The sequence below is a fragment of the Marmota flaviventris genome, chromosome 7 (assembly GCF_047511675.1).
Source record: "Marmota flaviventris isolate mMarFla1 chromosome 7, mMarFla1.hap1, whole genome shotgun sequence".
NCBI lineage: Eukaryota > Metazoa > Chordata > Mammalia > Rodentia > Sciuridae > Marmota > Marmota flaviventris.
The window spans coordinates 42471802-42496364 of record NC_092504.1 but is presented as its reverse complement, the minus strand read 5'-3'; the positions used below and the strand labels follow the sequence as shown (position 1 = coordinate 42496364).

The window sequence follows — 24563 nt, the reverse complement described above, 5'->3', positions numbered from 1 at the left end:
AAATAATTAGATCCAGACTTTGTTTCCTTCTTCAATTTTAAAAATAAAAAAATACCTCAGTGCTATGTTTTTCAGTATCACCTGCATTTCTCCAAAAGTAACATCTGCTTTATGTGGCACGTAACTTGTAAGAATCACATTTTGGAGTTTAAAGACTATTAAATATTTTAAAATCACCATCAATGACATTTTCCTTTCTTTTCTTCAACAGAAGCTAACTAACTGTATCAGCATTTTTTACCTTGTAGCTTTAGGTCTGTCTCTAAGTAGTTAATTCTGTCCTGTTACAATAAACAAAACAACAACAAAAGCCTATGCTGTTATTCACATAGCAAGCTAGTTACTGGGGCCAGGCTACCTAATCTTCATCAGTCTGTGTGGTACCAGGCCACCTAATCTTCATCAGTCTATGATGGTACCAGCTACTTTCTACCAGAAAATCTCCTTTTTGTTCTAAGAAAATAAATATAGTTCCTCACTGTCTTTGTTTATAAGTTAAGGCAGTTAATTAGGAGTCTCTGTTTCTTTGAAGTGTTTTGTCTTAATTCATGGATATTTTTTTTTTCTATCCTATAATATACATTTTTTTATGGAGTTAGAGAACTCCTTAGAAGTTTCCAAAAATGATGTTTTTCTTTGATAGTATTATGCTGCTGCCTAACAGCTGAAAGCTACTTTGTAGTTGAGGACCACTTGTAGGTTTCTTTAGAGGTCAGCTGCCCTTTCCACAGCTACTGAGATTAGCTGGGTCCTTTCACAGTCTTGTCAAGTTACAGATTACATTGTGGACCTGACACAGGCTGGGAGAACAGCTGTTGTACTGACTGAGTGGAGTGGTAAAGTTCGAGTAGACTTTAAATGACTGATTACTGAAGCTGCTATGATTAAATGAGGTGTCCTTAGCATAAGGAATAATTGCAGGCTCTGACATTAAACTGCCTGGTTTGCCTCCCTGCTCTACAATGTCACCTTGGGTAAGTTGCCCTTTTTAAAAAACCTTGTATTGATGCCTACTACCTAATAGAATCGTGAAGGCCAAGTGAGACAGTGCTTCAGAATAATATCTAGCTCCTGTTTAGCTACACATCAGTGTTTGTTTTTACATCTACTTTAGAAATGGCCTAGATAATAGCAATACTACTTTGGAAAGTTAGAAAAGTTAATGAGTTGTATAACACACAAGGAAAAACAAGCACTGGTCATACCACTTTTATTTACATTGTATCTATGTTACATTGTTTATTCAATATAGAAAAAATATGAATACATTCATAGTATTCTCTTTTAATTTGGTAATTCCACATTGTCAAATATTGACTATTTTCATATTGGGTGTCCTACCCAATTAAAAAAAAGAATGGACTTAGCAAACAATTCTAATTGCTATAGTAATTATTACCTTATTTGTCTCTTTTTAAAAACAATCTAATTTTGAAAAGACATGATTAAACTACTGCTTAGTGGCTTAGGGAAATATTTTTTTAAAAGAAATTCATTCATTCTTTCCACAAGGAAATTTTTAAGGTAAACATCTGAAATGCCTCAGTGACCAAGGAGAATATATTCCTTATAAAGGGGTCATGTTGAAAGAAAATCAAGTGGTAGACCCCATTGCACAATGGTTCTACACATACCAAACAGAAATGGGGACTATATTGACAATTATGTTGCAGAAAGTCCACACTGAGAAGTCGGGTTTCTTTTAAAAATCCATTTTACAAATCAGTGATTATCTTTTTTGGACATAATACTTTCATTAAATGGGTCAAACTCAAAAATCAATGCTACAAAATACAGTATTTTCCATTGCTTTTAGTTGTAATGTACACTATGTACAGAATGACAGTAGTTACCTATCTTAGACTAAATACAGATGAACAAATAGTGTGTTAAAAACCAGAATCAGGACTTATAAATAGTGCAGAAAATGCAAACGCCAAAAACACGACACCTCCTATGATCGTCACTGGAAGAGAAGAAAAAAAAAAATTAAATGAAGCAAAATTTCTCCTGTACCCTGATATTCTACAAACAAAATTTTGAGGGAAACAATGAATTTACCTATTTCTAGTCTAGTCAACTAACCTTGAATACAAATTCACTCCATTTATACAGCAAAGAACAACACTTAACATTCCTAATCAATTTCTTTTCTGACACTATTTTGGGAAATCATAGCATTAAATTGAGATTAGTTGCATCCCAAAACCCAATCATAGAGAAGAATGTTCAACAACCTCTGGCTAAAAAAGGGTAGCTATTTCATCGGTAGGCCTCCAGATTATTTATAGCTGCATAGGAAATGTTCAGCAGAATCAGTACACCTGGTTCATACCTGATTCTCAGTCTTAATATGTTTTTAAGATCCAAAATTTCCCATATTCCCATATGATAATTACTATGATATCACTGGTGTTTTTAGATGCACTTTTTATTTAACTGACTTCTACCCATGGGGAAAGAAAGCAGTCCATAGCATTGGGTGATACCTAGGACTTCAAAGAAGATAATTACAAAGACCAGGTGTATTTTTAGAAGAAAGAACTTAAATACAGAACTAACACACACACCCTATTTCTAACCTCTCAGAATGAGAAAAAAGAAAAACAACTGACTTACCAGTTCTGACAGAGATTTTTTGTGCTATCATTCTTCCTCCGATTACTGCCAATCCAGTGCATAAGCAGTGTCCCACTGTTCCACCCACTGCTACACCATAGGGATCCTGGAAAGGAAACATAACCAGCATTAATTTACTAGTTTGAAACGAAAGTTGAAACTGCTACTAAGTGCTGCTGTTAAGAAGCACTGAAGATGGAGGCCAGTCACAAAAAATACAAACAGTATAAAAATCCAGGTGTACTGAACTTCATGAAAGGTATATAACAGCTTCTTGAAGGCATATATACCAGTTGACCTAAACTAGAAAAAACTAAGTAAACCTTTATGGTATAGTATGGCTACGCTTCCTGAGAAAGAAACCTCACTCTTTAGTCATCATGCTGTTAGCTCAGTACCCGGAATCTTTTCATCCAGTCAAATTAGAATCAGCGAAGGTTTTCCAGAAAACAGCTCTGAAGGGCAGCAGGTGTTGTTAGCAAGAGGATTTGATTTTTGTTTTGTAGGGGAAGGAAATGCTAAGGAGAAAGCAGCAGACCAGCGGTAAAAGAAAACCAACTGCAGAGCTCTTCAGCCTTTCTACAGAGAACCAACAAGGCACCAGAGGATTCCACAAGGGAGCCAGGTCACATGAAGGATACTGTAAACTTGGGGTTGAACCTTTGTCTTTAGACACTGTCTGATTTCTACATGGGGCATGATATAACAGGCTTATTGCTTAAAGATCTAAATGGACAAAATGTAGTGGAGGGGAACGAGACTGAAGATAAGGTGAGAAGATATGGAAAGAAGCAACACTGGAGGTGGGAAGGAAGCTATAGGCCTAGAAAAGGCAGATGACTTTAAGAGAAATTGCGTGGCATACTTAATGCCTCAAGGATAAACAAATGATAAGTGCTCTGAAAATCAGGCATGACACCCAAGTTTCTCCTCTTTAATTATCTGGGTGAATTAAAGTAACTCCATTGAGATTAAAAAGAGGAGGAGGAGCAGAGAAAGGCTTAAAGTTGCTGACAGGAGTAAGAACTGTTAAGAATCAGATGAATGTGATGGTGGAGAAGCTAAGGGACTGAACATAATAACCCTGAAAGAGGATGCTAAAGAAGGATGTTGATAAACAATCCTCAAAGGATGACAGAGGAATCAAAGGAGACTGAAAGGTGGCCAGGCAGTTAGCCTCCCAAGAGACCACAGCAGGTCTTGTCAATGGCTGCAGTGAGCTCTTCAAGGCCCCCAGTCAGCACTCCTGGTGAGGTTAGATCTGTGGTTTCAAAGGCAGCCAAGTACAATGACATTTATTCCTATCACAGCCAAGCTCTCTGAGACTGTGGGAAGAGGAAGAAAGTGCTATTTGGCAGAGAACTAGACTTGAAGAAAGGGGGCTTCCCACCCCCAACAAAGATGAGAAAAGACTCATGCTAAAAATGCCCCCCAAATTGCGCTGGGACAAAGGTAAAGATTTAAGATGGGGCAGGGGAGATATTCGAGAAGCTGAGAGCCAGGACATAGGAGAACGCAACTGCAGTTGTGAGGGGTAGGAAATGAAGAAAAGCAGGCTATTGCTCTCTGAAGCAGGAGGGGGCCCAGTGCCTTGGCGTGGGCAGTGTATGTGCACAGACAGGAAGTGGAAATGGTATGAAGCATGAATGGAAAATTAGGACTACACTTCCCAAATTCTGTTTGTGTATTATAACTTCTATAACTGCTACCCCAGAAGATAGCATCATTCTATTTGAGATGATACCTGAAAAAAATCACTAGATTAAATAAAAACCATTTTTCAGATTGTTAATTTATAGACTGAATACTTAAAAAAGAAAGAAAGGGAAAAAAAGCCAAGGAAACATCACTTGACAAGTATGACCCAAAGTTCTCTACTCCCAACCCCCTCGTACCCATTAAAATTTCAAAGATACTAGGGTTCTGTGATATGCAATTTAGGAACATCAATGTTGGAAGTAGAGATGCAGAGTAAAATGGTTTGAACCAACTGTGTGGTTCATACCAAAAAAGGGAATATTAACGGAACAAAATAGACACAACACATTTGCCCTTTAACAGCTCACTAAACACCACTGCAGTGCTGGGTATGGAAGGGTGGCTGATGGAGTGCCGTGTTGGGGACTGTGCTGCCTACATGCAGCATCAACCCATGAAGTAGGTGATCCCCCTTTTCGAGTGAGGAAGTGCAGGGAAGTACAGCGATATGGTCACACAACGAGACAAACCAGCAGCATGTGCCATGCTCTAGGAGGCATGGACCAAGTGTCCGGCATAGAGAGGGAGTCCAGTCTTGCCCGGTTACTGCCACACAGAAGAGTGTATAGAAGAAACGCAGGGATTCTGCCATCAGAGCTCACCCTGCAGAACCTCCCACGTCCACCACATACATGGTCACTTACTTTCAAGTCCCAATTCTGGCAATCTGAAAGTCAACAAAAGACTAGAAATCAAGAAGAATACGGATACAGCCAATAAAGTGACATTTTAAAACAAAGTTTGTCTTACGGGAATTGAAAAATAGAGATCCTTTCTTCTCTTTCCCCCTCTTCCCAGAATATAGCATTTGAGACTTCTCTGACAAAACAGCCTTTCCCCAGCTATCTTAGTCTTGGCCCTCAAAATGCTTTATATTTTAAACTGCAGCCTATGTTAATAAACCTATTCTTTTATGAAGACATTTCCAAGGATTTAAAAACTATTTGAATCTGAAATTGTACAATTGGATGTAAATATAGATAAGTATACTAGTTAAGATCAAGAAGAGCCTGAAAAGTGGTTGCAACTTCCATTCCATAACCCTCTCCTCAGTAAATCTTGATAAATCTATGTGAACATTAAAATATTCTGTCTATTCCCCTCAAAAGGAAGAAAGGTTAAGTAAGAAACTAAACCAACAAGTATCTTTAAAATAAGAGGCATTCAACAACTATGAACAAAACAGAGAAGAAAGGGCTACAAAGGCAGGTCCTTGCCCTGCCTACCAACCAACTCCTGTCGTCACCCAAGTCACCCAATTTCTCTGGGCCTCAGGTTATTTATCTTTATTGAGTAAAGGCTGGAAAGAGATGAACTGAGGTCTCTTGTATCTCACCATCCTAGCACTCAATAATCTAGAGCTAAGACGTAACAAAAATTTTCTATACAGAAACAACTCACCCATTATAGTAGTGCCCAAAGATAAGCACTGTCAACAGTCTGATTTCCTTAAGTGCTTTTTGTTCTTTGAATACCTTTTAAAATTTCTGTCATTAAAATGATGTTGAAAAGTGCATAATCCAAGAGCTACATAACAATTTGTGGATAACTGAATCAATTCTTTATTAGAAAGTTCAGTCTGTTTCTAGTTCACTCAGTTATAATAAAAACATAAGTAACCTGTGCAACACTCAATTATTTCTTCAGTATAAGGAATAGAGAAACCAAAATTTACACACTTTAAAAGGCCATAAACATTTACTGCCAAACTGGTCTTCAAAAATATTAGGACAATTTATATTTTCAACAAGCACATACAGGCAGGTTCTGAAAAAAGCAAGCAAGCCAAGCCAAGATGGCCATAACTTTTGGGAAAATTGGGGAAAAGGACAAGCAAGGGGAAAAGAGAAAGCAATTAAATTTGGATATAAAAACGTCATCAGACTGGAAGCAGAAACAAGAAGGCTAATATGAGATGAGATGATCAGAGAGTCTAACATGGGAAACAACTCGCTGGCCACTAACACTGAACAAAGTCACTTGATTGTATTTACTTTTAATATAATCATAGTATTAAGTCTCACCCACCTCTCTAGCTGCCAGAACAATCGTAGTGAGTTGAGAGCGATCTCCCCATTCTGCTAAGAATGTTAGTGTAAGAGCTTGAACAAAAATGGGTGAAATAAAATGCAGCCACTTTTTCTGAGGTATTGTTGTGCTTGTACCCGTTTCAACATCTCCTGGTCCATTTAAGAGTTTGGTTCGTTGAAACTAAAACAAAAAATTACATCAACACTGGGAATCAATAGAAATAGCACAAAATCATTATTATTTTATTTGCTTAAGTTCTATGGAATATGTTCTAAAGAAACTAAATTTCTGTGACCCCAGATTTCTCCTTTGATTTCATGTAGTAATATATGTTATATTCAATTCTTCTGTTCCTCAGTAAAACAAATCAAATGGCATTTATTGATCACTTATTATCCTAGATGCTATGGAAGGAACATGTAAAATGATAAAATATAGTTCCTGCTTTTCAGGAGCTATAATCAATCTAATGAAGGAACTTGATTGCCAGGTTTGGTATTCATCTCTACTTCCTTTCTTACCACATTCACAGTAACCCAGAATTCTATCACCGTCAGCTTTAAGAAGGGAAGCTGAACAAAACAAGATATTTTTTTGTAGCTCAGACACAACACGTGGCCACTGAAAAACCCTGAATAGTGCTTATTCCTCACTGAGTGCCTTTTTGGCCCAGATATTTAACAGTGCTATAACTTACTTCTTCATCCTTCTTCTTTAATTCTGCTTGAACTTCTTCCAGTTCCTCTTGACCCTCATCTGGGCTCATCTTCAAGCCTTCCCGAAGCATTCTAATGCCAAAAATGGCAAATAATGCAGTTGAGACATAGTATGTGTACACCCTGGGGATGACGGTGGTGGCATAGCCAAACAGAACTGAAAGAAAATGCCAACAGTGTGTCTGGTTAACTGGCTTTACCACAACAACCAAAGACAGGGTTAACATCAAGAAATCATAACTTACCACTGTTAAAGAAAAGATGGTTCACATTAGCAACTACTGTAATAACCTTAAACAACTCCATCTTTCCCTCCACCAATACTGAACCTTTAAGTCTAACCATGGCCCTCACACAGCTTACTAAGACATCAATGGCATAGTTGAAGATGGTATATTGACCTTCCCTCCAGACCTGTTCAGCCAGGGTCTGGCTTGCCACTTATGTTGTACAGGGCCTAGGACTTGAGGTAGGCTAACTTTGATGCCCTATAAGGATTCTACAGCCTGAAGCCACACCCCTTTCATATGTAGGTACAATTTCTTAATTACAAATCTTTAAATGATTCAAACTCTGCTCCTTTTTAACTCTTTGATGTGATTCACTATGCTATATTCATATATATATACATACATATACACACACACACACACACACACACGAAAGTTCAGTCAGATTCATTCCACTCTTCTTCTCTTTTCCTGACCTACCTTCCTCCCCACTCAATCCCGTTCATCTACTCTACTGATTTTTCCTCTATTTTGATGAAATCCCCTCTTTTTCCCCCTTTTCTCTCCCCATCCCCTTATTTTGGGTAATAAGTATGTCTTATAAGAGAAAACTAGAAATTCCTTATAGATATGTGTATACATACATAAACACAACATAGACATACATTTTCTAGATATGTCCACTGAAAAGCAAGAAACAAAGATGTCTCAGTAACAAAGAGTCCACCTTATACTAGATCTAGCCACTAAATGACTCCTCAAGGCTCCTTAGTCAGAGAAATTGTCTATTCCAAGACTGGGCAGAGAAAGTTCAAGATGAACCTGCAATATTTTGTTATACTAGAAAGTAAGGAAAAGCAAAAACAAAAGAGGATATCACGAGGCCCTAGAGACTGCTTGAAGGGGCTCCCACTGGCCAAATCTGGGGCAGTGTAGCAACACACCAGTTTAATAATTAAAATCACTAGAAAAAGGAGTTAAAGAGCCTATATTGAACAGGCAAACAAATGGCACTTGCTTATAGAATTCCAAAGCTCACTGTTAAATGTGAATCAAATACTGGAATTACAAAGTCATCAATTTACAAGCATAGAGGGAAGGTTTACATCATCCCAGAGTCATCCTAAATCTATGGGGAAACTGTCACAAGTAATAGGGTATTTGTACTGTCTTCAAGTGACTCCCAATAGAGAAAAAACAGAAACCAAAACAGAGCACGAGAGAAATTTGAACTAGGTGATCAAAATGAACATCCCAATAAGGGGAAAATGGACATTGTGTGCTTTTCAGATGGGCTACCGTTTGAGGGACACAGTATCATCTATAGAGTTTTCTAGTCAAGAATGCATAACTTCAGCTAGGTAATCCCAGTGACTTGAGAAGCTAAGGCAGGAAAACTGCAAGTTCAAGACAAGCCTCAGCAACTTAGCGAAACCCTGTCTCAAAAATTAAAAAGGGCTGAGGATGTGGCTCAGTGGTCGAGTGCCCTGAGTTCAATCTTCATACCAAAAAAAACTATATATATTTCAATTTAAATTTCAGTTTAAATTTGGCATAGATTTGCTTTTGATAAACTAATAACTATAACTCAATCCATAAGAGATTTAACAAAAGAAACTTTCAATTTCTTTCAAAATTCAGTATTAAAGTTATATTTTTATTGCAGATATATGTAATAGGATTCATCTAAGATTTTTCAAGCAAAACCTTACCATTAAGTTAACCTTATCATCATAAAACTCAATAAATAAAAATAATTATAGGAAGAAAGTTTAAATCAAATAAATAAATGAGCCAAATAAATTTCCGACTCTCAAAAAAGAGTTTATGTCAAGCTGGAATTGGGTATATTTCAAAACACCATAACAGTTTTATTTTATAAAATATATTAGACACTAGACCTTTGCTATTCCTTCTTAAATTTGCAATGAAAAATTTCAGATAAGTTCAGTGGCAGGGGGAGGCATAATTTTTCAAAATTATTTTCAAGACTACACAGGAAAAAAGTGTGCCAGTCCCTGATACTATTTCAAAAAGTAAAGGTGAAAAGTGCTGTCAGCACCAGTGGCTACAGGATGATGCGAAAGGGTTGGGACAGAAGACAGACACCACAGCTGAGGAGGAACCGAACACACAGAAGACGCTGGGACAAATATCCACAAGCCCAGGGTAGGAAGGGCACAGAGATGACAGCCTCTTGGCCCCCTTGAAGCGAAAGCTTCAACAAAAGATTTCTCTGATACTATTCAAACTCATTCCAAATAAGTGATGTCACCATTTGCAATTCTCTCCTATTCGTATTTACCATCATAGGTACTTGCCTTCAAGGAGAAACTGTTTTTACTGTGAAAAATTAATAATTCCCTTAATAATTTCCAAAAAGTGATAAGCATTCAAATTGTTTTAATTGTTAAAAAACTCATTTATATGTTTATAAAGACATAATCTTTAACAAGTATTCAGGCATCCCATAGCCAGAAAATAATTTATTCTGCACTTTCAAAAATGAGTTTCATTATGATAAATCTAAAACATTCTGAGGAAAGAGAGATGAGTGGCAAAGCACTCTAAATAAAACATCTCGCTAATATAGACCAGAGCCCACAGTGTAAGTGGACATCATTATTTCCATTTTACAGATGGGAAAACTAAATATCAAAGAGATTAAATAACTTTTGTGAAGCTAATACACTGCAATTCAGACTCAAATACAAGTCTGGCTCAAAGGGGAAAAGATCAATATTTTCCAGCAAACCATGTGGTTTGAGGTAGCTTTTGAATGTAGAGACCATACTTTGTTCAGTTATTTTGGCATTGACTTCTGATACTCTAATGTTCTGAAAAAGTAATGCCCATAAAGTAGTTTATCAAACAGCAGCACATGCAGGGAGTACCTGACCATAATGGATAAAAACAGCTTAATATCACAATAAACTGAAAGCTATTTCTCACTGATTACCTCCCTAAATGTCCTTCAACAGGAAAATATGCAATTCTTTTGTTGTTTCTAGAATCCTATTTCTAAAATATCAAATATAAATAAGCTTATCCAGACTGAAAAGAAAAAAAAAAAAAGCTGAAACAGAATAAAAGTAAGGATAAAACATCACTGAATAAGTGATGAGGGAGTATGCATCTTGGCCGTGAACAGCAAAACATTTCATTTTAAAAGTGAGATGTGGCGTTTAAGAATTTATGTACTGACATCATTTGCTGACTAATTTCTAGAATATAAAACACATTCCACTATAACTGGCCCAGTGATTCAGTAGTCAATGCCTCGCACAATGCTTTCCATTCACTCACCTCTCACTGGGGGAAAACACTCACCTGACAAGCAGGTCATCAGGGCCAAGGCAAGCATAGCCCCAGCCAGCACCGTCAATCGGTTATAGCGCATCGCCATGATGGCTGCTATGAAAAATGTCTTATCACCCAATTCAGACACAATGATGACTGATATGGCAGCGACAAATGCATGAATAAATCCCAAATTGGTTTGGGTAGCTGGGTCTTCTTTATTTGTGTGAACTGGGGCTGCTGGTGTAAATCCTTTCTGGAAGAAAAAAAAATAATTATTAAATAATTATTAGTTACTTTTTGAAATAAATTATTTAACATTCTTTTATTTTACATGTGAATAAGATTTTTTTTTTTTTGTCATGGTCACATTTATCACTTTCAAAGTCAGTGGTAATGATGATGACCTTTGATGGTCGATCCTACAATGCACAGCTATGTAAAAATTCTCCAAACTGATTTAAAGAAAATATAGACCAGCTATTATATTAAAATTACCTTATTTTCTAAGTATCTGTTATCTGAGATTTAGTTCTTAGCTAAGTCCCATTAAATTTTTATTAGTAACTTGGGTGGAAGTCCCAGGTATGATTATCAAGCATTCAAATGACATGAACTGAGAGACAAACTTCAACTGAGACACTATAAAATTAACAAAGTAGGACCCAAAAGCTCTCACAGGCTATATTAAGAATTGGCTAAGCTGGATGCCATGGCACATGCCTGTAGTTCCAGCAACTTAGGAAGACTCTATCTCAAAACAAAAAATAAAAAGGGCTGGCAATGTAGCTCAGTGCTAGAATGCTCTGGGTTCAATCTCCAGTACAGGAAAAAAAATAAAAATAAAAAAAGAGTTGGTTTTAGCTAAGACAAGGTTTAATATAGATTGATGTGTACATGGTCCCACAATTAGGTCTAAAAAATTCTTGAAGGTAATGTGGCCTAATAACAAGACAAACCATAGTCTTGGTTGGCATGAAGTTGAAAATGTGTCAAAGTTTCAAAAAGGCAATAAGCATTGTGCATTAAGGAGTTAATGGCAACCCCATAGTATTCGACACTGCTTGGCCCTTCCCCAAAGTGCTGTACACAGTTCTGAGGTCCCACTCTTGAAAACACCATCCTCTGAAGATCACCCAAGATGGAGAGAGAATCTAAAACCAGGGCTTGGCAAGCTCTGTGGAGGCCAACGCAGCCTGTTTGAGAAAGGGATGTTTTTACCTATTTAAGAGGATGTAAAAAAATAAGAAATAGGGAAGAAGGGAGGTTAAGAGATGGGAGAAGGAGAGAGGGAAGGAAAGAAATAAGATTACACAACAGTGATCTCATGTAGCCAGCAAAGATGTAATCTGCAAAACCTAAAATACTGTCTGGCTCATTACCAAAAAGTGTATTGGCTTGGACTCTAAGACAATCACAAGAAACCAGGAAAGACAGTAATTGGTAAAGTCTGTTGTTGGTAAAGTCTGTTGTTAGTCTATTCCCTCTATATGGTCCCAAGAGGCAGAAGTAAAAAAAAAAAAAAAAAAAAATTATAGGTGCAGGTTTCAGATTAATTCAGAGAAAAGATTCCTATTCAAAAGAGCCACTCAAAGCTGGAATGGGCTGTAAGAGAAGATGAGAACTTCCCTTCTCAATGTCCGAGTGCCAGGGAAGGGAACCACCACTTCCAAGAAACTGACTTCACTCTGGTTCTCAACCAGGACACCTATATCTCCAAGAGGGCAGCTGGCAATGTTTAGAGACACTTCTGGTTGTTACAAATGAAGGGGAACAACTGGTATCTAGTGGGTAAAATCTAAAAGCAGAGATACTGCTAGATCTCCTACAATGCACAGGACTTCCCCCTCAACAAAAAATTATATATCCAAAAATTATACATCCAAGATAGTTCCCAGGTTGAGAAACACTGGGCTAGATAACTCACTTCGACCCTAAGAGCTTATCTTTGATTAATTTTTAAAGCTTACCAATCTCTACAAATCCAAGACATAAAAAAGAAACCTGAGAACATAAGTTGTTTTGGAAAGGTAAAAACGAAGTAACATGTTTTACAAAAGGTAAAGGTCCTTGAAGGTCCTGATCAGAGATATCAAAAGGGTAAAATCCTAAATTTATAGTGTACATGTCATTCCTTAACACACAGCATAAAACTTCACTTCAAAACACCATGGTACAAATAAGAAAAATTTAAGTATTACTCAGATTAGACCTCTGAGCTAAAAACTGGGGTAATTTAACAACTGATAAAAAACTTTTCCAGCTTTGACAGTCAGCTCTGGATTGTGCATGTACCATCTTAAGGGCTTCCAGGTTCTCTACATCACCACCAGTTCTCTACACCACACTATTCAGTGTGCCTTTAAAAATGAGGCTCTGGTCTCTTCTGATACCCTAGCATTACGCATCCCAAAGACACATGCATTTCACCTAGGCTCTACTTAACATAGTGCTTTCCTGCTGGATAAGGTTTTTATATGAAAAAAATTCATTGTAAAATTTCAAAATCTTAAATTGAAGGAAAATTTGAGAGATAAATATATACAATTTATGATCAATTAACACTAAGGTCAAAAAGAAAATGTTTACTTTTAAAATCAAATCACAATAGTGATCAAAACTACATATTTCCATGGTTTTATAATTCCTAACCACAAAACCTTGGCTACATTATTTAGTTTCTGTTCCTCTGTGAGATGTGGAGGATAAAATAAAACTTGAGACTACAACAAAACTACATATTCTTAAAAACCTTCCTATATAGAGAACATAAGAAAAGTTAATTTATAGCTTTTGTTGCATAAAAAGCCCTAGATAGCCAAAATCATACTGTTAAATATGATCCTGGTGATAAAACCCTATGACAACTGGAGACTGGAGCAGGAGGATCACCAAGTTTGAGGACAATCTGGGCAACCAAGCAAGACCTTATCTATAAATAAAAATAAAAAAAGAGCTGAGATACAGCTCAGTGGTACAGTGCCCTGAGTTCAGTACTCAGTACTGCCAAACGAAGAAAGAAAGAAAAAGCAAACAACAACAACAAAACCAAAACAACTGGAGACAAAAAGTACCAGGGCATTGGGATGACAGAAGATTTTTTTAAATAAAAATATTATAAAAATACTGGAAGGGTTGGAAAATTATCAGTTATCATTCACTGGCTGCTCACTATATACAAGGATCATTTTCTCTGCTCTACCGTCACAGCGGTAGAATCCGTAGCACTGGAAACAAAAGGTCTGGGTTCATATAAAAGGGTTTACCATTTACTGTGACTTTGGGACAGTAAGTAAACTTTGCTGTGACTCAAGTTCATCTCTAAAGTAAGAGGTAACTATGCCCCAGGATTGCTGTGAGCTAATGAATGAAGTCCTTAAGATGGTGCCTAGCACTCAGTTTTTGTAGCATCACACAACATGACCAGCTTATTTATCTTCGTGAAACTGATTATACCATGTTGCTACATTTTAAAACATAAAAAGAAGTAAAATTATTTGAACTATTTTAACCCAATACCACTAAACTACTATTTAAATTGTAAGCAATATTTTAAAAATTACTAATGAAATATGTTAATTGTTTTTTTTTTTTCATACTGTCTTTAAATTCTAGTGTACATGACACATGGCTCATGGCTACAGTACTGGCAGTGCAACCTGAGCGTCTGCCAAGCTTCTGCTTACCACAGGCCCTGAGTGAATCACACAGTCCCACGGTTCTGACCTCCTTTTCATTATGGTCCTATTAATCAAGATTCCTCAAGAGATGGGGAGGGGAGGGGACAGAGGTGTAGGAAAGACGGTGGAATGAGGACATCATTACCCTAGATACATGTATGATTGCACAAATGGTATGACTCTACATCATGTACAGAGAAATGAAAAGTTGCACTCCACTTGTGTACAATGAAATGAAATGGATTCTGCTGTCATGTATAACTAATTAGAATAAAAGTAAAAATAGACTCCTCAAGAGACAACTCAAGTAGAACCTCTTGAGCAAAGCCTACCCCAGTAACTTCAGCTGTTAATGATCCTGCACCCCCTAAAATAAAACTCTACACACACTATAGGCAGTAAGTCACAGCAGAGACAGGAAAAAAAACTAAGTTTAAGATAGAAACACTCAGGAATTCACCTTTTTGTATTAGAAACATGTATAAATGTAATGCTATCATTTGTAAAGAAAAAAATAAATTTTTATCAATAGAAACTATTAAATGGTAAATCCATGTAACAATAGTATGAAGCTAAAAGATGTTCTATATATACTAATATAGAAAAATCATTAAGAAGCTTCAAATATGTGTCTGTAGTCATCATAATGGGGGACGCATGTAATATATAATATGTATACAACTGTAAATATGGACCAAATCTCAAGAAACAGTAATGGATGTTTCGAAGGAAGGAACCAGAATAACTAGGAGTCAGCAAACTTTTTCTTAATCAAATATTTAATAGCTTCATGGGCTACTTAGTTTCCATGGTAACTCTGCTGCTGCAACTTGAAAGCAGCTGTAGGTGATACCTGAGTGAGTATTGCTGTGTTGAACTAAAACCTTATTCACAAAAACAAGCAGTTAGTGAAAAACTGATCCCTGAACTAGAATTCAAGTGGAAAAAGCAGCATATTTCTCACTATAGGTTTCTCTCTACCTTCTAGATTTTATCATGCACATAATTATAGATATGAAGTGCATCACTTCAAAAACCTCTTAACCTAGCCTCTTACTCCAGCTCTTGGAAATCATTCCTTGCAGTCTAAGGCTGGCTTCAGGCAGGTCCAACCTGAAAGCACACTGTTCTGCACTTAAGTTTTGCTACCTGGGCATGTGGGGAGTTAATGGTGGGTCAACCTTTGACCAATTAGGGAAATCTGTTGTGAGATTCATTTCATAAGGCTCCTTGAAGGTCTCAGTGTTATGCAGTACTAGTCACTCTTGGTGCAGCTAACTTGAACAAGTATTCATCTCCTTTCCTGTACTGGCAATGGGAAAGAATGCAAGCATGTTCTGAGACCAGGCAGTAAGCCATCAGATGAATGACTGGGCAAGATGAGAAAGATACTGGGTGTAGACTGAAAATGTTACAGTTATAGTCTAACTTAGGAGCAACAGTATAAGACATAGGCACTGTGACAAATAATCAGAGAAGAGTTGAGAATACCAGCTACTGGACCAATTAATTAGGAGGTCAGCTGCATAACACAGTGCTGAGGACAAATTAGAGAAGGAAGAAAGTATACATATGATAGAAAGGAAAAAACAAATCAATGGGCCTTTAAAAAGAGAGAGTAGAGGATCAGAAATAGCTTTGAGGCTCGTTGAATGAGAAAAATATTAGTACTCCTAAAAGATAGGTGGGAAAGAGGAATCAGATTGGTTTCAGATGTGTTCAATTTGAAGTGACATGGAGCATTTCAAATGAGGTTTTCTAAAAGGTCTCAGAAGTGGCTCTTATTAAGACAGGACAGCCTCACAGTTGTACCTGGTTGCTGCAACCTCAATTAGCTGAAACTTTGTAAGTAGATGTGATTTCCACAAAAGGCAGAGATAACTCAGAAAATGAGTCTTAAGATTAAGCCTACAACAGTTCTGTTGTTCCCCAGACATGGAAAAACCAAGGTAGGATTTACAGTGTTCCTCTTGAATTACCTTCATCTTCAGGTTGGTCAACTCAAGGGAAGAGAGCTGTCTCATTTGTAGCATTATGTAGTCATGTCTTTCAAAGTTCACAATGCCTTTAAATTTGACTCTCATCTATACCCTAAGATTAATTTCCAGCCTATTTTCCAGCTCCCATCTGTCAACATGGCCTGGACTTATCATTTCTTATCCTGAGTACTTCTCTATTACTTTAAGCTTGGTTACATTTTAACACTTGGAGGTAATGTTATATCATTTTTCTGTGTTTCTAAAAAGGAGGGAGCTTCCCACATATTTATGTCTCAACATACTCATATGATATTCATTTAGGGATCTGAATCCAAAATCACAATAGCTCTCATTTCAAATATGGAAATTCTAAACAAATTATTTTCTGAATCTCCATCTCTTAATCATTTGCGAACTTCATGCTCTACTACACATGCCAAATCTAAGAGAAATACTTGAATAATTCTTGTGGCTTTATTTTGCCATTCCAACCATTCATGAACCTACCAGACAGTTGAACTTTTTGAAATGTTCAAAGTAAAAAGGCACACTCATATTTTTCTTATATAAATAATGCCTGAACATCTTTAAAAGCCTGAAGAGGAAAGGGGATGTTAGTAGAAACTCATTACTCTGAATATTCTGGTGAGCACGCTTCATATATATATATATATATATATATATATATATATATATATATGATATTCTGTAGAATTTAACAAATAAGTATATACTATACATCCTATCCCTAAACTACCATCCTTAATGGATTGTTTTGCATATATTTTCTGCTCCAGCATAACTGACCTACAGCCTTAGTGTTAATGTCTGCAAACTGTTCTGACATACTAAATGTCATTTTTTACTGAACCAGTTTTCAGCCAGTGATCTGTGTGATGGTCAGTTTTATGACCACCAAGGCTAGGCAACAGCCCCTGATTATGCAATCCCACATTAAGTGTGCTACAGCAATGCAGGTCTCTTGCAGATGTGATTGTAGTCCACGATTAGTTGGTTTTCAGTAAGAGAGTTTACTGTTTACTTGAGATTATCTGAGTAGACTGCATTCAATCTTTTGAAAGGCCATATGACCAAAGCTGAGGTTCCTCTGCAAAGCACAAAGTACAACTGTTAAAGCAGCTTTAAGCCATGCCAGAGAATAATACCTTGCCTGCTGGATTGGCCTGCCCTATAGATAAGTAACTTGCCTGGTCATGCCTCGAAACTGCCAAATTCTTGCAATAAATCTTTAAAAAAGCAAAAACAAAAAACCCCACAATCAATCTTAGAAAAGATATTATTTAGGGAAGGGGCTGAGGGTGGAGAAGGAAGAAACAAACAAAAACAGAAATAAAAGTGGTCTTAAACAGCTAGGCACCAAGTACATCATTTACTGTACTTAACAGCAGGGGCAGCTATTATTTATTGAGCCATTAACTAGATACACCAGGTATTTTCATACATATTGTTTCACTTGCTGTTCAAAAAGTTATTAGCTCAATTTAACAGAGGATGAGAAATGGATGCCAAACAGGCCCAATGGTGTAGGACTCTTAAAAAATTCAAATCACAGTTAACAGTGTCAAATGAGAACTGAAAAGACCTCTGGACTTGGCAATTTGCTGTTATGGTACCCGGAATTTCAACAAAAAGGCAGGAGTGAAGCCAGATAGAAATATTAAAGCAAAGTTCAAAAGCAGCTAATTCCCTAATTAGAAGTTTGGTTTATAAAACTGAAGAACAGAAACTAATGCTGTCAAGTAGGGCTAAATGGATGGCTTTTTTTTTTTTTTTTTCTTTACCAAAATAGGAGAAACCCATGACTATATAGAAGCAGATAGGAAGAAAACAATGAAGAGAATAAAGGTATTAAAGAAGGAAAGTACTAGAGGACTTAGGAGAATAGGAACATAGTTACAGAGAGGAAGTATGGAAAGGATGAATAGTTTTGTCCAAAGCACAAAAAAAGAGCAGAAAGTATGAGCACAGAAGGAAATATTTGGAAGCATACAGGAGTCAGATGCAGAAAGTACAATTCCCATTTAGTACAATTCCGCTATTCAGTTACACAATAATCTACCAGAGAAAGTCATCAAATGCTAGTGTTATTTCTTGGTATTAAAGTAGTGGTATAAATACCACTACTTTAATGTTTGAAAAGAAATAATATCTTAAGAACGGGACCAACAATTTGTAATTTAAAAACCTTGCTGAATAAAACTCTTTTCTACTACAATTTAATTCCAAATCAGAAAATTCTGTGTAGTCCTCATTTAGAAGGTATTCTTTTATGCTTTCTTGATACTCAAAAGAAGGAAAAAAATGACAATCAATAAAGAAAAAAATAATTCCTATTCTGGCTCTAGAGTTCAAATTAACACAAATGCTAAAATGGATAGATAACCTGCACCAGAATCTCCATCTACATGATGAAACTTAAGAAGATGCTTGCTTTGAAACAAAATCTAGAGCTTGCTACCTAGGAAAAAAAAGACTTATGTCCTTGCAAAAAAACCAAAGTTGCTCAACAAAAGTTATCAAACAAGAGGTGAAATTATTATTTGTGGTGCTGGGGATTGAATCCAGAGTCTTGTGCATGTGCAGCAAGCACTCTACTGAAATTATTTTTAAGTGTCAGAGGAAGATGCTTATCATTAGCTCAGAACTGTTTCCTCAACACTATTTTACTGATATGAATCTGAAAAGTTTTTTCAGAAGTTATAAAAATGTGCACAAATATACACATTGACTTAAACCAATGACACCATGGATAACCTGGGTTTCAAGACTGCAAACTGAAGACATTAACTTTCAAATTAAAAATGTAACTCTGCATGTGTGGTAGTGGGATTCAAACTCAGGGACTCTTGTGTGCGAGGCAACCACTTACCACTGAGCTAAACTCCCAGCCCAAGATATAACATTTTATTTTAAATTTCTGCTATTATGTTTTTGTATTTGTAGATGATTCAGCTTGTTTTTAAAATAACATTTTATTAATGTTATGTTAATTCATGTTTAACATTTACTTTTGAAAAATATAATTAATGCTTAGCAATTTTATTTTTATGTTACCATTATATAATGCTTCATAAAGTTTAGAATTAGAAATATATCAAGTGTATGTAGTTTTCACTGAATTTTCTTTCTTCTTCTATCTCTTCTCCTTCCCACACTTCTTTTTTTTTTTTTTTTTTTTTCTGGAATATCCAAGATTGAAATCAGGGCCTGTTGCACCCTAGACAAGTGCTTTATACTCAGTTACATCCCCAGCCCTTTTCATTTTGAGATAGGAGCTAACAAGCTAACAAGGTTACCCAAACTGACCTGAAACTCGCCATCCTCCTTCCTCAGCCTCCCAAGTAACTGAGATTGCAGGTATGCACTAACACACCAGACTCAATTTTTCTTATTGAATTGCTTTGATGATAGGACACCATCAAATAAATTCAGTAATATAACAGAGAGGGTAATTATGAATATGTTAAAGTCCTCATAGGCAAGAGCCTCAATCCTAGTAATAAATCAGGAGGCTGAACTGAATGAAGCAGGACTGCAACTTAATAAAAATGGGGGAAATCTTAAAAGAACCTGTAAAAGGTGTTCTCATGATTAAAAGATAATTTTTAAAAATTTCAAGTAACAATACAGTAAAAATATGAAAATGAGAACCTATACTGGGTCAGGCAAGAGGATTTTTGCAGGCTTATCAACAGTGATCTGGCAACTGCAACCAGAATACTTCTCCTTTAGACTTTCAGAATATTCAGCAAATTATAAATTACCTTTATTAAATCTACCTGATCTTCCCCAACATAAAGGACTTATGCTTTGTATATATGTACTCTACCTATGGAAGGAATAAAGGTGGGGGAACCCAAGTAGGTCACTAGAAACATAAACTGCATAAAAGAAAGGATCCAAGAGATACTTTTGAGATCCAAGAGTACTTTATTCCCATGGTTTGTAAATTGGAGTTTATTCATGACTTAAGTTCAGAGTAAATTCCTCCAATTTATTTTAACCTGCTTATTAAACAAAAACATATCCACACAGAAAGCCCAATTTAGAAGTTCAGTCTCCTCACTTTAAAGCACCCTGTAAGATGCAATTACATGTTGACAATTCATCTTCCACTTCAATGCATGAATCTAAGGGATTTTTTTTCCCTTCATTTTTAGAAGTCCACTCACAGCTCCATAAAAAAGGTTAAATTTAAACATTTTTGTCCCTTTAAAAGACATACTATGTGTAGATGCAAAGCCAGCTGAAACTCGATATTCAGCAATGCTGAACCCTTGTTTATGTGGCTATTAAACTGTATTTTGATCATTTTTTACCTCCGTTAGGTACACCAAAAAAGCAAATGATAGTTATATTGCATAGTTTAGAAAATATGTGAAAGCAAAAATTGTCAACATACTGTAGCACTGTAAATAAAAAGCTGAGCATCAACTATTTTTGACATCAAAAAATTAAGTGAAAATATATTAAAAACAAGGCAATTATATTTGCTATAAGAATTAAAAATAAATTCCTAACTCCAAAGGACCAAGAATACATGAAAATATTAGAAGGAAAAAATAACATTATATTGGGCCTTTCCTTTCCCTCCCCACCCCTAGTTTTAAAGACAAAGATCCTTCTGACCACTCAAATATGGTCACTAGACATGTTTCTGCCACTGTGGCCTCTATTTACATAGCTGCATTTTTCCCAGCTTCCTAAAAAGGGTTATTAATAGCTATAACTACTATTAATATCTACCACTAGTCTTCTTAAAAATCATGACTCAAACTTCAACAAAATGCCTAAAAGTTACTCATTCATAAATCTCACTCTCACAGTTACTTAACCCAAAATAGTTGTTATTCTAAAATAAACTTCTGATATTGAGTTAAATGACAATGGGCTAAATGATGAACACTAAGAATAAAGTTCATTATTCAGTTCAACTTCAGAAGTAGATGTGAGGAGCACATCAGCTGAGCCAGAGAGTGACAGGCATAGCTGTCTGAATGGCAGCCCCACTCCTGACCCATGGCTAAGCAGGGAGGGTAGGCAAAAGAAGAGGACAGAGAAGCCCACTCCTCACTTCCCCTGCACCAGTAGAGACCCTGACTTCTCATGATGGTAAATGATGCACACTTCTTTTATACCTCTGACTTGATTTACACTGCACATTTCTGTCATCATGGTATGTTTATTACTCTTGAGTTCAAATGCTTCTAATCTTTTCTTATGCTTTTTTTTTTAACTTTACAAAAATCCCAGAATTAAGAACAATATAACCAGCTAAAGCTAAAACTTTTAAACCCAACACCAATCTATGAATGGATATGATCTCATTTCAGGCAACAGGTGATTAATACCTGGTTTTTCTTAATTTCAACTAGCAGATCCTTCAGCAAATGAGAGAAAGAGACTAGACAGATACAATTAAAAATATTTTCTGTTGAGTTCACTTCATAGTTTTTCCATAGAAGGAAACTGATAGATAGATAACTGATAGAAACTTGAAATGTAATTACTTTAATTCACTCACAGAAAATTACTCAATAAACACCAACAGGCAAGGCCTTATGGGAGAGCAAAGATAAGATATAACCATGGCTGTCCAGACACTAAAAAGCTAACAGAGGCAGATGAAACATGTACACAAATTATGGGAACCCAAGGTAGCAGGATGTAACTGTAAAGATAGAAACAGAAACAAAAGGCTAAAGCACCCCATAAAGGGAAAAAGGAAAGCCAGGCATCAGGATCAAAGACCTGTATCGGCCCAATATCCAACCAACCATTAAAATCCATTAATAAATAAATAGATTAAAAGAGCTCTGGTTTGATACAATGAACACTTAGGACACCTGGTAAGACTCTGAAACCTGAATTTTAATTCTAGTTCTACTGAGAATGAACTTCTTAGCTCTGAGACATTAAACATCACTCTTTCCAAATCTAGTTTTCCCCATCCATGAACAGGAAATGGCACCTGCTCTACCTGCTGAACAGCAGTTTTGAAGATGAAATCAGCTCCCAGAATCTAAAGTTCCCTGTAACTTTAAATCTCTTCAGAGGTGGCTAGTTATTCAACTCCTTCCTGAGTACTTCCAGTGAAGAGAATTTCATTATTTCTCAAAATTGACTACTACAGTTTGGACAGCTCTAATTCTTAGAAAGTTCTTGATGTGTTGAAACCAAAATCGGCCTCTGTGAAATTTCTATCCTCAGGTAAAACAACAAAAAACTGGAAAAGCCAAACAAGGTAACATCCAATGATGTGAATAAATGAAATTTTAGAGAAGGCGACAGAGTAGGTATCTGCAGGTTCTTGAAGGTGGGAAAGGTCTGACCCACAGGCTCTCTTTTAGAGAGGTCTTTTGTTTGGGAGAGACCAGAAAAGATCACCTGGCTTGTCTGAAAGTATCACTGAAACATTTTTTTTTTTTTTAATAGTACACCATATGAGCAAGGGAGTGGTTGCGCAAAAGCGTGGTGGTTAGCTGGAGCCAGAACATTTAGAAACCTGAATATCCATTCCACAAACAAGGCTGCACTGAAATTACTATACAGGGGCAATTCACTGAAGATTGCTGATATGATGGTAGAATTCAATGTTTAGAAAAAGTAGGTGCAGATGGGCTGAATGGAGGCTAGGGGAGATAAAATGGAGGCTAGGGATGGGCAGCTGGACCCCAAACTAGCCCTACTAGGGGAGATAAAAGGTCCAGAACTTGAGAGCTGAACAGGAAATGGAGAGCGCGCCCAAGACTGAATGAGGAAAATTCTTAATTGTTGCCAAGTGAATGAGAAAGGAGTGATTCTCTTAAAGCCGATTTAAAAGTTAGTTTACATCTATTTAGGTAAGGACAAACAAAACATAGATTCTGGTTTACTAATAAATTTAGTTTTGACATCCCACACTGCTCTACCAATCTATACTATCCCAAAGTGATTATTCCTCCGCGTTCCAGAGGGCCACTCCCGGCAAACCATGCCACGTTGTTAAAAAGTGAGAGTCGGGGTACATAATCCACACACACTGAATTTGGCAAAACCCACAGGCCTGATAAGCATTTTGAATATGCTGTTTCAATAACGAAATGGCCGATATGATCATCCTTAGGGAATTAAAAAATTCTCCCAGCTGCCAAAAACTTTCTACTTGGGATCCGCATTTCCAGTATTTCCAGTATAACACATCTGATCGAGACGCGGATTCCCAGCAGCTAGGTCCGCGGAACTGAAGGTACACTCGGCAGGCTCTCCGCTGGCTCTCCCTATCCCTTCCCCCATAAGGAGCTGGGCGAGGCCTGGCCTCACCCGGGGAAGGACGCAGAGGATCGCCTTCCTCCTGGCGAGCCGGGGCGGGCTCCCCTCCCCCAGCCGGCGCCGGGGCGGAGGGCGGCGCTCTCGCGGGCCTCGAGCCTGGTACCCAGAGCAGCCGGCTCCGCAGCCGCGTGCGCCCCATCCCCCTCCTGCCCAGCACGGCCCGCTCACCTCGGCCCGGGCCGGCTCGGGCCCCTGAACGCCAGCGGGCTGCGGCTGCAGCTGCTGGGCAGCGGCCGGCGGTTCCTTGTTCCGGTGGCTAAGGTCTTCCTCCGGCCCGGCCCGGACCCCGACCGCGGACCCCAGCAAAACAACCAGCAGGAGCAGAAGCAGCCGGGGCGCCGATGCGCGGCCGTTACCCCGGGCCGCCATCCCGCCCGCCCAGCCACCCGCGCACGGGCGCCGCAGGAGGAAGTGCCGGTGACGGCAAGCTGCGACCCGGTGCCGTCTGGGCGGCGCGTCCGTCACGCCCCGCCGCCGCTCAGTGAGCAGCCCGAACCATGCGGGTGGTGGGAGACCGGGAGAGGTCAGAGGCAGGCCGCGTCCACAGCTGCACTACGGGAAGCCACCCTCACCCGCGGAGGCCACACGACTCCTCTAACTGCCTCCGTGCGGCCCTGCCCCAACTCCGGGGCCCGCCCCCTATCCCTGACGGGCTCCCATTGGCCCGGCGTCCGCCTCGGCGTCGTGACGTCCTCGGGCAGGTTGAGGTGCGGCTCACACGCCCCTCCCATTGGACGCGGCACTCAGGCAGGTACCCAGGGCGGGTTGACAGTTCCCTCTGGGCATCTTTCCCGCATCCATCTGGAACCTGGCTCCCCGCTCTGTGCCTCACTGTCCCAGGACTGTTCAGCTATTACTTATGCTTCCTTTCGCGACTTCGGCCTTAATATCCAGACCCGCCTTTGCCTACTCTCGACC

The 24563-nt window shown here is 38.0% G+C and overlaps 1 protein-coding gene across 1 annotated transcript; it reads right to left on the bottom strand.

The window, feature by feature from the left end:
- Positions 1–1193: 1193 nt before the first annotated feature.
- On the bottom strand, positions 1194–24255 carry Tmem165 (transmembrane protein 165). Its single transcript, XM_027938128.2, has 6 exons — positions 23814–24255; positions 10685–10910; positions 7106–7281; positions 6406–6588; positions 2620–2725; positions 1194–1966 (listed from the first exon to the last, which is right to left on the bottom strand). Exons 1-6 carry the CDS (start codon positions 24012–24014, stop codon positions 1890–1892), a joined length of 969 nt encoding a protein of 322 aa, XP_027793929.1. The 5' UTR covers positions 24015–24255; the 3' UTR covers positions 1194–1889.
- Between the last annotated feature and the right edge of the window lie 308 nt (positions 24256–24563).

Bases quoted from the DNA above. Each gene is read 5' to 3' on its own strand.
- Tmem165 (XM_027938128.2), bottom strand. From the start codon at position 24,014: ATGGCGGCCCGGGGTAACGGCCGCGCATCGGCGCCCCGGCTGCTTCTG. The intron at 6,589-7,105 runs GTAAGTTATAGC...TTTTTGTTTTAG, and splicing joins TAAAGAAGAAGGATGAAGAA to TTTCAACGAACCAAACTCTT. The intron at 1,967-2,619 runs GTAAGTCAGTTG...CTTCTCTTCCAG, and splicing joins AAAAATCTCTGTCAGAACTG to TGACGATCATAGGAGGTGTC.